The sequence below is a fragment of the Primulina huaijiensis genome, chromosome 10 (assembly GCF_012295235.1).
Source record: "Primulina huaijiensis isolate GDHJ02 chromosome 10, ASM1229523v2, whole genome shotgun sequence".
NCBI classification, from domain to species: domain Eukaryota; kingdom Viridiplantae; phylum Streptophyta; class Magnoliopsida; order Lamiales; family Gesneriaceae; genus Primulina; species Primulina huaijiensis.
This window is the reverse complement of record NC_133315.1, coordinates 1,536,430-1,551,580: the sequence shown is the minus strand read 5'-3', so window position 1 is coordinate 1,551,580 and position 15,151 is coordinate 1,536,430. Positions and strand designations below refer to the sequence as shown.

Below are 15,151 nucleotides of genomic sequence, written 5' to 3'. Positions count from 1 at the left end.
GACAAAATAGATGATCAAAATAAAGAAGAGACAAACATAAAGGATTGAAATAGCAATTTTCCTAAAATATTTGATGAAGTTTTGGTTTATGAGGATCGAGGATGTATTAACTATATTTCGCTAAAAAAATTTATATTTTCTCACGATATTAGTGTTAACGCTGTCAAACATATCCTAAAAACTTGTTAATGAATAGACATGGACATGGCAATTACCTAGTTATTTAAAAAAACAGTATTGTATTGTATCGGTACGAATGAAATTTCAACTTATATATACTATTTATCCATCTTTAAGTATTTATCTAGGTTTTCTTAATTTATCATAGATAAAAATTTGTTAGATTGTCGGGATTTAAAATTTTTTACTCAATGAGTGATTCTAATTTTTGTGGATTGTTTTTGTAATTTAAATTTATCTATTATTGATTAAATTTTAAAATAATAATAATAATTGTTTCTTTCAATTTTCATAGACTTACAAATTAAGCATTAACAATTTTGAATTATAATAACCTTTTTGCTAAAGTTATATTCAAATTAAATATAATAATGATTGTCATTTTATGCATCCATATCAATTACTAATTTATATTTATATTTTTTTATAACTAAAAGATTTTATTTTTGCTTCTTCGAAATTGAATTTTTGGCTCCGTCCCCAATTTTAATAAAATTAGCATACATATATTTATATATCATCCACAATTTTTTTAAATTGAATTTAATTACGACCCTAAAAACATTCCTACCCCAAATTCTAACCTAGGTCTCGCACAATCCACCCCCCAATTTAAGGAAATAATGTCCATAAGGATTAAGGATTGGTTTCTTTTGGCCTGAAAACGCTACTCATCAGCTTTTTTGTCCACTTTTGCAATAAAGTTTAAAGCATGAAGACATTAAAAAACAGCATACACACGATAAGCCATTATATTATCTATATCACAGAAAAAACTCAAGTAAGACGGTCTCACATGGTAAAATTACAAAAGACCAAAAATACAAATTATCCTTGTTATTATTATTATTATTATTATTATTATTTATTATATTTTTCTGGATATGAAGTAGTTAATTAAAAAGAAAAAGAAAAGATGGAGGAGGGAGTGGAAACAAACAAAAGGCTTACTCAACCCCCACAAGTATAAAATACTCTTACTTGACAAAGATAGGGGGTTTCTTCAGCCTCTTCCTGGAAAGCAAAAAAAATTCTGAAAGCTTCAAGAAAGGCACAAACAAAAGAAAGGTTTGAAAAAACCAAGAAATGAATTTGGGAGAAAACCTTGCCACAAAAGGCTAGAAAGATCCATTACTAATTTTTTTGTGGGTTTTAGTGTGACAAATGATGGCTGGAAACCCTAATTGGTGGAGCATGAATAGCATGCATCCACAATTTTCTTCTCAATTTGTATTTGGTTCGAATCCTTCACTTTCTCCAAACCCTTCTGAATCTGATATTCAACATCACCAAGATTTCCCTGCTCGCGGTTCGTCATGGAGCCAACTTCTTCTGTAAATTTCTTCTTCTTGTTCTTTGTCTTTTCACACACACAGAGATAAATGATTCTGTCACAAACCCTTTATTCCAATTTTTAAGATTGTTTTAGTATAAAATTGTGTATGAAATTGGTATATATTCTGTTGTTTAATAATCACACCTATCTATAACTTCAATTCTTAGCTTCTGTGGACACTTTTTTCATTACCTGTTTATATATTCAACTGCTTGTTCTGCTTCATTAAATTATCTCTTCAATCAAAGCCTTTTATGTGAATCTTAGCAGCCTTCTTAATTTTCCATCCATGTATCTTGTATATCCACACAAATACATACAATATACATACATGCTGATAGTACATATATAATTAACTATACAGATTGTAGTTTCCTGAGACCATTTACGCCATTCTTTTCGCTAAAATCACGCGTAAATATTTATTGTCAGAGGCGGGTTGGCTGTTAATGAAGAAGAGAACAGGTCTGGTGACGGTCTTGTTCAGCAACAGAGGAAGCTGCAAGAGAATTTGTATCAAGACCTGCAAGTTTTGAATCTGAACCCAAGTTTTACTAGGGATTCTGGGGTCGATATCAAGCAAGATTACGACTTAGATTATGATCATCACCATCAATTTCAAGCCAACAGATCATCTCAGCCCTCCAATAATATTCATTCTAGTTGGCCGCATCAACTCATGCCAGTCTCTTCTCCCACTTCTTGTACCACAAATTTGAGCCACAGCTTGCTGAATTTCTCGGTCGAAAAGGCCACGGTGACTGGCGTCGAACGGAAGAACCATCTGCATAATCAGGAGCATTCGTCTGAGGTAAGTGATGTTTCGAGATATTATAATTGAATGGATTTCAAATTCATGAATTTTTTTTAAAAAAAAATAAAGGGGAATGAGGAATTAATCATTTTCTATGATGAGATCACTTTAATTATTGATGTTCAAAGATTCATTAATATTGTTACTTTATTGGTTTTCTTGGCATGCAATCATAACCTGAATTCTTTGTTACGTTAAAATTGCGCTGGACATATTTAAAACATCTAACATTAAAAAAATATGTTTAGAAAATTTATTTATCAAATTCTAAAATTTGGGGTCAGATTCAATTCATGATTAATAAATTTTGTTGTTGGATTAATTAAAAGTGCAACAGCATTGGGAATGGTGGGGTACCAAAGAAGGCTAGGGTTCAGCAGTCTTCACCTCAACCAGCTTTGAAGGTCAGGAATCTCTCTTTAACAAATTAAATCAAATAACTATAAAATATAGTTTCATTTCATAATATTTCCTGTGATAATATAATAAACATATATGCAATGCATTAATTACTAATTTAGAAAATAAAAGAATATAAATCGTCGAAAAAATACATTTCAAATAATTTTTTCATATGATTTTCACAACGTTTATATGGCGTAGGTAAGAAAAGAGAAGCTAGGTGATAGAATTACAGCTCTTCACCAGATTGTTTCCCCCTTCGGAAAGGTATTCGATCGAACCTATGAAATCTAACTATTGGTCTGCTTATGAACATCAAAATTTTTGATAGCATATAATTTATTATAATTTGTAAGAATGAAAAAAATTTAAGAATAACTATCCCTTTTTCGAAATTTCATTACAATGCATGAAATTAAGGGAAAATTAAAACGCTCGTTCCATATGTTCGTTTCTTACAAATAGTCCAAATTTATTTTTTAGTACTGTAATTTTCAATTTTTGACAATTTAAATCATTTTTCTTCGATAGTTATATTGTGACTTTGAATACGTGAAATCTAATAACTCGATGGATTAAAATTACAAAAAGACAAATATACATTTAATTTTTCCAGAAGTGAATTGGCATCCACATGTATATAATAGCACCTGAGTTACATAATCATCTTTTTGAAAATTATAAAGTAAAGTTTGATAAAAATAGGTTTGAAGGTGAAATGGGATATTTCTCTTTTGCAGACTGATACTGCTTCTGTCTTGACAGAAGCCATTCGCCATATTAGATTCCTTCAGTCTCAAATTGAGGTCATTTTCTTTATTCCTTATTATTCTTCTAAACATATTTAAATACCACCTTGATGTTATTTATCAACTCGGGATATAAATATTTGAAATTCATTTGTTTCATTTTCCCTCTCTCATTTCATAATACATTGCTATAAAATTTGTCTTAATAACATCGTTGAAGTTCATGATATATAATATAATTTATTTCTTATTATAAAACATATTTTTTTATTTTTTTTTCCTTTGAAAATTCTTGCTTGATTTTCCTTTCCCATTTTATTTTACGAAAATTCAAATTAGTACTTTAAAGAGTGGAAGGAAAGTAGAGACCTGGTCTGAAATGAATAGAGATAATTCATTTTCTTAAATAAAAAGTTGTTGAATTTTATTCCTAAGTGTTCAATTTAACTAATTATATGCTCCATAATATGTAATATATTATATTTTAATTTATTTAAAAAAAAACCCCTTTTGTTCTAATTTTTTTTAAAAAAATTAAATGAAGGCACTGAGCGGCCCATACATGCGCTATTCGTCTGCAGACACTGCGCAACATTCTGTAAGTAGTAGCACACGCGCAATTTTAGCTTCGCATTTTCCAATGTAAGACCAAAATTTCAACATACATTAATGGATATATTGGGAAATGTGAATGTCATCGAATTATCTATTTTTATAGCCAAAAATAATTACTGTAAATTTAATTTTCAAGAAAATTAAATATATTGTCAGGTTCAAGAAAGGAATAGTTTTTTCTACGAAGAACATGGCAAGGTATGCTTCTATTGGATCCTTAAATTGTTTTCCTTTAATTAATTTATGGAATCATAATTTTTGTTATTTGTTTTTTAAATAGCAAAATAGTCTAAGAAAAATATAATATCAAAACATTTTCATAAAACCCATTAACTATAAATTAGCCATATCTCATAAGCAATATATAGTAGTTACACCTAAAAAATATTTTTATTAGCAGGACCGTGTTTTAATGGAATTAATCCTATATATATCTTACTTGACTTATTCGGGGAATATAATATAAAACAACATAATAATTAATTAAACTTCGTTTTGGGGTTTGGTGTAATTGTAATTCAGTATGAAAATATTCAAAAACTAAATAAATTTCTTCCATATATGAATTAATGGTTCCATTTAAACTAATATTATTCTTTTAAATCATTAATGAACAAGCAGGACTGCAATGGTGCCCGGAGAGTAGTCAAGGACTTAAGAAGTAGAGGGCTTTGCTTGGTTCCAATATCTTACACTCAACATGTGGGGAACGACGTTAACGGGGTCGATTTTTGGGCTCTTCCGCTGGCTCTTGGCGGAGGCTTTTGAGTTCCGATCCGACCGATCTATCATCAATATTAGATTTCATAAATATCGTCGCTATAACATCAGAAACAGTCATTCTCTAAAATTCACAGAAAGACTGACTGTCAATGATGTTACTTGCTCATGTTATGTTGTATTTTGTTCTTTAATTAAATAGGAAGAGGGAATGAATTTAATTCAAGATATTATTATGACTAGTTTTATTATTAATTAATATTACAATGGGTTTAATTTCATGTGATTGAATGAAATTATCATTTTGTCATTGTGGAGACCCGGACGCTAATTCATTTCCTTAATCGTTATTAATATCAAATACACAATTAAGTAATGTGGGACATAAAATTTTTTTCTTTAAAATGCAATGCGGAAACGTAATGTACATATAAATCTAAAAGTACAAGTCCTGTACTAAATACATTTACTAGGTTCAACGACATATCAGTGCTGAATCCTAATCTACTTCTGAGCCCGGATCTCCACGCTAACTAGTCCTGACTCGTTCTCTTCCTGATCCCGATCATGTCCCACCTGTTGTCATGTACACATACAAACAAGGCAACAGCCGAATAACTCCGGTGAGAATTACATTCCCAGTATAAACCATGTATACATGCAATCATACAGACAATATAAAGCATATAACAGGCATTCATAACATGTATCAAAATCAGAAACATGAATCAAATATTCATCGCATGTATCAAAATCCGAAACATGAATCAATTTCAATAATAAATCATATTCTAAAGATGTACCATAATCAGGAACATAATTTAAAATCAAGCAATGAATCACTCTCCGTGATTCTCAGACCCAGACCCGACTCAGTCCTAATCTAGGGATCCCGATCTGAATAAGAACATACACCCACCTACACTCCCGATCGGGGTGGTGGTACGTTCTTATTCACGGACTTTGGTCCTTTCCATATCGAACATCAGTAATAGAAGCAACTCCAATTCTATCCACTTCGATATGACCAAACGTCCGATGTCCTGACCTATCCGTCAAAGACTATGGCACTTCCGCCATACACTATCCTGTGACAATGTGCAATGGGCCAATGACGATTCCTCACTATCCGGCCCTTCTGTCACAAGACCAATCATTTAATACCTGCTATCTATAAATCAGTAGAACAAGCATATCAATTCATTCATTAATTGCAAATATCAATGCAATAAAATAAAGTATGTGATTTAGAAAAATTCGAGTCAAACTTCACTCGAGTTGTGCAATCTCAACTCAACATTAATTTATACCTTTATCTTCTCCGTTTGACGAAGTCGAAGTCTCGAATTCAACTATGTCCATACTCAATCTGGCAATGACCATATCGAACAGGCACAATATCAATATATAACTCAATTCAAAATCTGTTCTGATCAATACTCAAATCAAAACATAATCTGATCAATGTCAACGATACAACAATACCATCTCAATCAATACTGAATCTGATCAATATCAATCTACTGATGTTTCGACGGCATAACACTACATTCTCGATAACTCCGTCAATCTCAACATCACAGATATAATATCAGAACTCAAAATCAATAACGGTACAACTCATAATCTCAACGATAATACAAATCTGATATCGAATCTCAATCAAATCAACTCCGAAAATTATAACAATTACATATACAATATGTTCTTCGATATGACTTCAATTATACGAGGTCTACTGTATCAGAAACACCATATATGATTAATATTTGATTATGACAATATCATAATTTCAAATCATGTCTAAACGTAACAAAACTTACGTCCAGTTGTAGCCTGCGTTGATAGGAACACAGTACTGAAGTCGGATTCAAAATCAGACGGACGGATTCCTCGCAAACTCAAATTCTTTACGTCGAAGAAAAACTTGATGCCTTTTTCCCGGAAACCTCGGTTCTTCTCCTTGACATCTGAATTGCTAAGGAAGACTTACTAATAATATATATATATATATATCATGCATGCAAGGGCAAGTGGCTTGTTCTTCAAACAACACGTCTCGCGCATATGCGCGACCCCCGTCCGCGCATATGCGCGAGACCTACTGGTCTCCGCATTCAACTTCTCGGCAGCTCGCGCATATGCGCGCACCTTCCCGGCGCATATGCGCGAGAATCTCTGTTCTCGCAGGTTGCTGTTCGAACCCCTCGCGCATATGCGCGCTCCTATGCCGCGCATGTGCGCCAACTGTTCTGTCTCGCACAATAGTCTTCCGCGCATATGCGCGTCCTTCTCCGCGCATGTGCGCGCATAACTCTGCCTTCACGATGAGCTTCTCACGCATATGCGCGTCCGTCCGCGCGCATGTGCGCGATGGCTACTGGTTTCACACTCTTGTCCATACATTTCTATATCATATCAACTCGATTCCATCAAACACACTTTAGTCCCTGAAATCTTCATTAATTGTAATTCTGTCAATTAATTCATATCTAATGACAGTGATATATATAATCTCGGGCATTACAGTCATGCATCCTAAAATTTCGACAATGTTGGATGATGGTCATGGTACAACGTATGTGATATTCTGCAAATTAATTTTGTGACATCAGTATCTCAACATTTTTAAATTATAATTTAACATATTTCTTGTTATGTTAAATATTGAGAAAATATGATCTCATCATTTTTTAAATATAATTTAAAATATTTCTTGTTACGTTAAATATTGAGGAAATATGAATTTTAGTCACGTATATTCTTTTTTTGAGAATTTGGTTTTTTATGCTAATATACTTTAGTTTTAGTCTACTATATATATATTTTTTAATTTAGTTTTTTTTCTGACACGTCGCTAATGTGACATCAACCTGGCGTTGAAAAACTTTCTCTATAAAAGTGACTAAAATTTCAAATATTAAAATATGCAATACTCAAAGAGTAATTTAACAACAAAAGATTAAAATCGCTAAAAAAAATAATAAACTACCAAATTATTTTGATTATAATATAATAATAGAATACTTTTTAGAATGAGTACAAAATCAACTTGAAAATTATGATTTTTTTAGTATATGTAAAATAAAATTCATAAGAAGAAATGAAAATACCATAAAATAACAATATTTTCTAATTTTAACATTTTTATAACAATTTCAAAAAATAGAAACAAGCATAGCCTAAAATTTTCGTTAAAACCTTCGTCATCAAATACTCTAGCCACGTCACTTCCACGACAGGTGACATCATCGTCAACTCGTCAATATCAATAGGTACTTGGAAAAGAATATTCACCCACAACTTCCAAAAGATTTTATTTTCAAAGCTTTTTATCTTCTTTTTTGGCTGAATTTTTTACTAGTAAATATAAAATTAATAAATACACTCAATATTTAATTCATGGTATGACTCAGCAAAGATTCATATGAATTATTTTATTTGAATGTGGATTATTATGAAAAACAAAACAGAACATGCATGATTACAAAAATAAAAAAAATGATTATGGTGTTTGGTGTCACGCCCCGTGATCGAGGTTGAGAGACATCTTGGAACAAGCCATGTAGTAGTCAAATAATCAGTATATTTCATAAAATAGATAATCGTCTTTACGAAACAATTAAAAACAAAATGTGCAAGCGTACAACGATTAACAAAATAAAACTTCTTCTTTTTCACGAAATGGGGCTCGATCAACAACTCCAAAACTGATATTGATCTTCATCCTCCAATTGTTCTTCGCTAAAATCTGGGAAAGAGTGAGTATTTGGGCAAATACTGAGCAAGTGGGGCTGATCGAACACAGAAAAATATGTACATATAATCTTTAAATATAGATATTTAAAATGTTGAATCGTAAGGCGCAGAGAACAAATCTTTCACGTATTGACAATCATGGTATCATCATAACTAGTTTTGATCTCATATCAAAAAACATATTTCAAATTACCAGTGGAACTGAAACTCATATCATAATCAGTCCTCTATATATAAATTCTCTAAGGGGTGAGACCATATATGAATTATTCTTACCCACCACATCAGGGTTATAGCATGGCTACTCTTACTCACCATGTAAGGGCCATAGTTCGGAAAATTTCTTTTACCATTTCAAAGCAAATTGTAACATTGCAAAAAAAAAAAAAAATTAATTATCATGCTTGCAATACAAAAAAACATATCTTGACATTAGAACTTTTCAAAAATATCACAACCAAGAAACGATTCAATATTAAGCAATTCAACGGCTCGATAATCGAACAGTGGTTCCAAAAATCATATTTCAAATTGCCCATTCGAAATAAGGTTCAAGAGTGAAAGGTCATATCTTAGTCGATCGATCATACATAGAAGTTTTAAAAGAAAACCCCACTTGCTAAGAACAAGTGAGCCAAATTTCATATATACCAAAAACTCACTTACTGTAATTGGTTCGAAACGTGGAAACGCTAGATGCTATTCTGCGTGGTTCAGGAAGGACATACAAAAACGTGTTGCACAGAAAGATAGAAATGCTTCAGGACTCTAGCTGCTGGTATAAGAAACTCGGATAGATTTTCGCTGCTGATTGGTTGCTGGTACTCACGGGGTCAGACAAAGTTTCACCACTAATGTTTGACAATCGGACAGAGTCTCACCGCTGAATGCTATATGAATTTTGAGAGACTTTGGAAGCTTGAGAGGTGTGAATTTCTGAAAGCATCGATACTCTATTTATAAAAGAGGATTTGGAGTCATCGATCGACTGTCACTAATTGGTCATTATAACCCTCTTAAATGAATTAAATAAACATAACTCCAACTGTAATGCAAGGTGGTCAAAGTGCCCTTTAATTTGTCATTTTATCCATCCGTTAGCACTGGAAACCGCGTAACTCATCATGTAGAATCTAGCTATCTATCTGATGCGACTCCGTTGAAATGGATGAGTCGGGTAAGGAGCTCCAACGGGTCAAATCAATAATTTATAGTTTTTAGGGAATTTGAGTGAAGATAATGGCTTCAATAGCACCTGCAAACAATGAAAGGAACTCGTGAATGGGCGCCGGAGGGGTGTCCGGCGTGGCCACTCCGATGCTTAAGTCAGCAGGTTGAAGATGAACACAAGCAATATTTGGGAGAAAATATGTATAATGCTTAAGAGTTCAAAGGTTTCAGAATCCATAAATGACATTAATACCTGCTATTTATAGTAGAAGATGAGGTAGGTACCTCGATTCCAGTGTTACCTACTAAGTATGGCAAGTCGGCTGCTCATACCCTATCTTCTGATGACTTATAGGACACTCCAAGCCCAAGTTGTTCTGACAGATTAGACGTCCTGTATCAATCATACTCGAGTATGGTTCAATTCTCGAGGTGGCTCTGGCAATTGATTACCCGGGTATTTATATGAGAGCTCGGGCGATGATTGCGCGGGAGACCGGGCTGTTCGAAGAATACTTGGGAAATATGTAGTGCTCGGGCTCTTGATAGTGTCCGGGTCATCAACGACCCGGATCCTTATGGCAACGACCCGGATCCTTATGGGGGTATCACCACCCATCCCTAAAATAGTCGGGCTAGAGCTTGACTCGCTGTCCCGATCAGTCCAAGATAATTAACAGTGCACAAAATTGAATTCTTCAAATATCCCATAGATGAGATGAAATGCTGAGACCTCCTGTCCAGTGGATTCATAATACCTTATTGTTTAACATGCTTGGGCCCTGTCGCTATTACCACGATGACACGTGTCATAGCATAAATTCCCGCCTAAAAGACGTTTCGCATTTCGAGAAGTGGATAAGTCTGACGCCCTGATAACCGTACACGTCTTTTCACCTCTTGGCCCCATTTCCAAAAACGTATCTTAGTCGTTCGTGCACTTACAGATCAACGGCTGTGATTAGCTCCTTCCTCCTATACATAGCCATTCACCTACTTTTTAATCGTACTAACAAACTGTCATCCAGGAAACACAATGGCTGGTGCAAGTAGTTCGAAAACTCCGAGTATGACCGAAGCCTTAAAGGAATCCGCTCTAGAGATTCGAAAATCTACTATGGAAGATGAAGTGTTTCACGCAATTCTTGACTACTGGGAAGAGCTTCAGGGGCTGAAACTTCTTTATGATGCTGGAGAAGCTATCACTCCTAACCTGGTGGCCAAACTGAGGAGAGTGCGGGAGCACTTGTATATAGCTGAGTGGGTAGACGTCTTTACAGATGGTCGTATCTACCAATTAATACTTCGGAAAGAAATAAAGATCCTTAAGCGTATTGCCGATTCAGACAGCTTCCTGAAGACTTCCACCGGACCTTTAGCTACTTGGGTGAAAATATGGATAATTGCTGTAGAGGAAGAATACGATGATGTAGTACGTGCTAATGTCTATGGTTGAATAAAATACTAATTCAAGCCTGTCTCTGTCGTTATTTTGCTGTAATCCCTTAAGTTTATCGGTTGATACATATATATCGCGTGTGGAACAAAATTAATTGATAAATCACAATGCTAAGCATTAACATCTCCCGGGCTTTCCTTGAAATGCCCGGGCCTCTAGCCTCTCGGGCTCTGAATACGGTGCTCTGTCGGTTACTCTTCTCGGGTATTCCAAGAGACGTCATTATGACACACGCTTTGCATTCATATCATTCCATGTTCCAAGAATTTGTTAATTCCGATACATTGATACCTGTAGCCCCGTCTTTCTTCATAAATAAAAAACGTTTAGGCTAGCACACGGCTCTCCACCTTCTTCAACATTAAATACCACCTGTCTATAAATAAGAAGATGAAAGTGAAATAAGAACAATAATCCAATATGCCGAGTTCGAGTGAGTCTACCGCTTGTAGCAGTACGCATGCCATTGTCACAGATGAGATGCTTCCTTATCTGGAAGACTTGAAGAAAACTATTGAAGAATATATCTCAGTAAAGGTTATGTCTTCATGGTTCAAGATTCAAGATCTCCAGAATTCTTATCAACATGGTTTGGCATTTACTCGTTCCCAGAGGGCAGTAGCAAGAAGATACAAACAACAATTTGATGTCAACCACGTTACAGAGCTAGCAACTGACCAAGTTCTCCTGCATGCAATGCTATGGAAGGAGTGACATCAGCTAAAGAAGATTTCCTCTGCCGAATCCTTCACTAGTTTAAGAATCCATGAACTGAATAATTGGATAGTTGAGTGGCAGGATTCTGTAGATTCTGAACTAGCTGCTGTAACGTGGCATAGATTATTTCCTCAATAACATTTTAGTAGATGTAATTTTTTTTGCTTCCTCTTCTTCTGCCAATGAATTCTGGGCTTTAAAATGAAATGACGGGTTCTCACACCACCCGGGTTTAAAATAAAATGTTGGGTTTTAATTAGAGTACCGGGGCCTCAAATCTCCCGGGCTGATAATAAGATTCCGGGGCTTGATATCTCCCGGGGTTAACATGAGGTGTAGGTTTCTTAAATCTCCCGGGTTGTTGATGAGGTGTCAAAATGACGTGTGCCCTTTCATTCCAACGGTCAGGAACGTTTCGCCTTACGAGGAACCGATAAGTCTGACACTTTAATAATTGCGTGTGTCCCTTCGTATAGCGGCAAACTTTTCGGGGTGCATCCTGATCGTCCAAGTGTGTTTGGATCGACGACCGAGATCCGTTCCCACAGCCTATATATATTAGGCCTCCTATTTTCGAAAAAACACTCACAAATTTGAAATCTCGGCGAAGCCCTTGCGAATTTTTCCCTTGAAGTTCCTCCGCGCAAAAAACCTGCGCTCCGACGATCCTCCACCGTCTTCTTCAAAAAAAACTCGTAAGTTTTTCCTTCAAATTATGTCTGCATCTACTTCTTCGACTTCAGGAGCCAATGCGCGAGGCTCGCCTAGTTACGAGTCCACCGCGCTGCGCTCTGATTCCTCTCCTTCTCCGCCTCGCCGCTCTATTACTCGGCCTCCTAAGAAACCCTCAACTTACCAAACTACACTAGTCTCTTCCAAACCCTCCTCTTCGAGCCATGCCCGAGCTCTTGCAAAGAGCAAGGGTAAGGGTAAAGCCCGGGTCTCGAGCCCTCTTTCTTCCGAGACCCCAGGAGTTCCCTGGTTCTCCTCCATGAGTAGCACTCTGCGCTCGGGGGCAGAAGAAGAGCTCCGGGCTCTGGGCTCTATCCCCTCCACTTTTCCCATTCTAATCCCCGGTCCTTCTGATCGGGCAGATCATCCTCCACCCGGCTATACTACTTTTTTTCGGGATCAAGTTAGAAATGGTCTCCGATTCCCCCTCCCTTCTTTTTATATCGAGGTTGCTATGTTTTTTGGTGTACCTATCAACCAACTCCATCCTAATTCTTTCAGGATTATGGCCTCGACCTATGTCCTTTTCAAAATGAACAATCTTCTCATCACTCCCCTCATCCTTCACTATTACTTCACTTGCCGATTTGGGGATAACGCTTTTTCCTTGACGGCCCGGTTCAATTCCCGTTTCCTTGATGACATCCCTTCTTCCCAGAAAGGATGGAAAGGAAGATATTTCTTTCTTCAACTTCCGACCCCTCTCTCTTGCCAAACTGGTTTTCTGCTTTCCCTACCCCCACAACCTACCCTTCCCAGGGCTTATAAGTATGAAGAACCATACCTGATAAGCCAGCAATTAGTAGAGGGTAAAAAATATCCCTCCACTCCCCTTATCTCCACTGACAACCTGATAGCGTACGGGTTGAGCGCCCGGGCCGAGGACCCCCTGGACCGGGTAATCGACGAAGTTGCAGGCTCGGGTTCTCAACTTGGTAATGCATCTCTCTTCCCTTCTCTTATCTCTTGTTCTTTGTTTATATTTATTTAATTTCTCACCACCCTATTCCTCTTTATACAGATAATCCCAATATGCAGGCGGCCTTTGCCAAGAAGCGGGCAGCTGAGAAGGCGGCCCGAGAGAAGGAAATAGCAGCTCGCCAAGCAGCTGTGGAAAAAGAAAAACAGCGGGCTGCGGAGGAGGCAGTCCGGAGAACTGAAGCTGTCCAGGGTAGCACTCCCCGGGTAATGACTGAGACTTCGGAGGAGGCTGAAGATTTCATTCCTCTCAGTCAGAGGAAACGAAAAGCTGCTGCGGACCCCGAGCTAGTTGTTCTCGAAGATCTCCCTGAGGACGGCCAGGGAGCCTCCCGATCTGTCCAATGCCCTCCCCTCCGTCCTGCTTCCGCTGAAGCACCCGGTCAGGAGCTTCCTCCATCTGATCAGCCTTCTCAGGCAAATATCTTTTTTGAGGGGGCTACTTCTACTGGCGTCATGCGCCTTAAGCAGATACTCAATCCTGCTGAGGAGGCACTTTTGAAGAGCAGTCCCGCCAGTGTTAGATTCTTGGAGGGATCAAACCGGCTCCTATCTGTAAGTTTTCTCCCTTCTTTTTCTTTCTTAGTTGCTCGTTTGCTGCCCTCCCCCTTCTCTTTTTTCTCTTCTTTTTTTTTTGTTTTTTTTAACTTCTCTTATATAGGCGGCTCATATGATCATCTCGGCGTTTGAGGAGGTGGCCGTAGTGGCCACAAAAAAGGGGCAGCAAGCCCGGACTGCTCAAGAAATCAATGATCAACTTCAAGGGGAGCTTGCTCGGGCTCAAAAAATTTACGAGGATAAAACGGCCGATCTCCAAGCTTCCTTAGATCAACAATTGGCCTCTGCCCAGATTGCCCGGGATGAAAGTGTAGCCCGGGAAGAGGAGCTTGGGAGGCGGATTGCCCTCCTTGAGTCCCGAGTTGGCTACCTTGAGGATGAGGCCAACATACAGCAGCATCGGGCCGTTGCTGCAGAGGATAGACTTAGGCTCCTGCAACTGACTCAAGAGGAATGGCGAACCGTCTTCCTTCACTCTTCGGAATTTCAAGCGGCTGTTGAAGACAAGTCTTACCACTACTTCAAAGTCGGCTTTCAGAAATGCCAGGAGCAGTTTGAGGAAGAAGGCCTAATCCCATCAAATAAGGAGGGCTTCCCGGATATAGATAAGACCATCGATTCCCTTCCCAAGGACGATGCTGCTGTCAAGGAGGCCGAGAAGGCTCCTGAAGAGGCCGGAGAGCAATCCACTCCAGTAGACGTAGATTGAATAGGATTGTAATTATTTTCAATTTTCCTTCAGCCTTCGGGCATAAATTACAACTCTCTCTATATACATCGGTTGATGTTTTTTTTTTTTACGATGTTCAAATATCTCCTCAATTACCCATTTACTTGAACTCATAATAACTACAAAAATTTCCAAGTGTTATGAATTAACCGGGAGTTTTAATAAGTAACCTGTACAAAGGATCATCTCTCCGGACAACAACTCGTGCTCTTAATATATGCAAGAATCATAG

At 36.9% G+C, this 15,151-nt stretch overlaps 1 protein-coding gene across 6 annotated transcripts; it reads left to right on the top strand.

The window, feature by feature from the left end:
• Positions 1-1,174: 1,174 nt before the first annotated feature.
• LOC140986016 (transcription factor bHLH112-like) lies at positions 1,175-5,097 on the top strand. 6 transcript variants are annotated; one of them, XM_073453952.1, is made up of 8 exons: positions 1,175-1,514; positions 1,949-2,327; positions 2,660-2,734; positions 2,934-2,999; positions 3,473-3,538; positions 4,026-4,079; positions 4,253-4,294; positions 4,718-5,097. In XM_073453952.1, the coding sequence occupies exons 1-8, from the start codon at positions 1,345-1,347 to the stop codon at positions 4,862-4,864; spliced, it is 999 nt and encodes a 332-aa protein (XP_073310053.1). In that variant the 5' UTR covers positions 1,175-1,344; the 3' UTR covers positions 4,865-5,097. The 6 variants fall into 6 exon arrangements, with proteins under 6 accessions (XP_073310053.1, XP_073310052.1, XP_073310056.1 ...); XM_073453951.1 differs by having other exon boundaries at positions 4,715-5,097; XM_073453955.1 differs by lacking the exon at positions 4,026-4,079.
• Positions 5,098-15,151: the final 10,054 nt, after the last annotated feature.

Bases quoted from the DNA above. Each gene is read 5' to 3' on its own strand.
- LOC140986016 (XM_073453951.1), top strand. From the start codon at position 1,345: ATGATGGCTGGAAACCCTAATTGGTGGAGCATGAATAGCATGCATCCA. The intron at 3,539-4,025 runs GTCATTTTCTTT...AATTAAATGAAG, and splicing joins TCCTTCAGTCTCAAATTGAG to GCACTGAGCGGCCCATACAT. The intron at 4,295-4,714 runs GTATGCTTCTAT...TTAATGAACAAG, and splicing joins TCTACGAAGAACATGGCAAG to CAGGACTGCAATGGTGCCCG.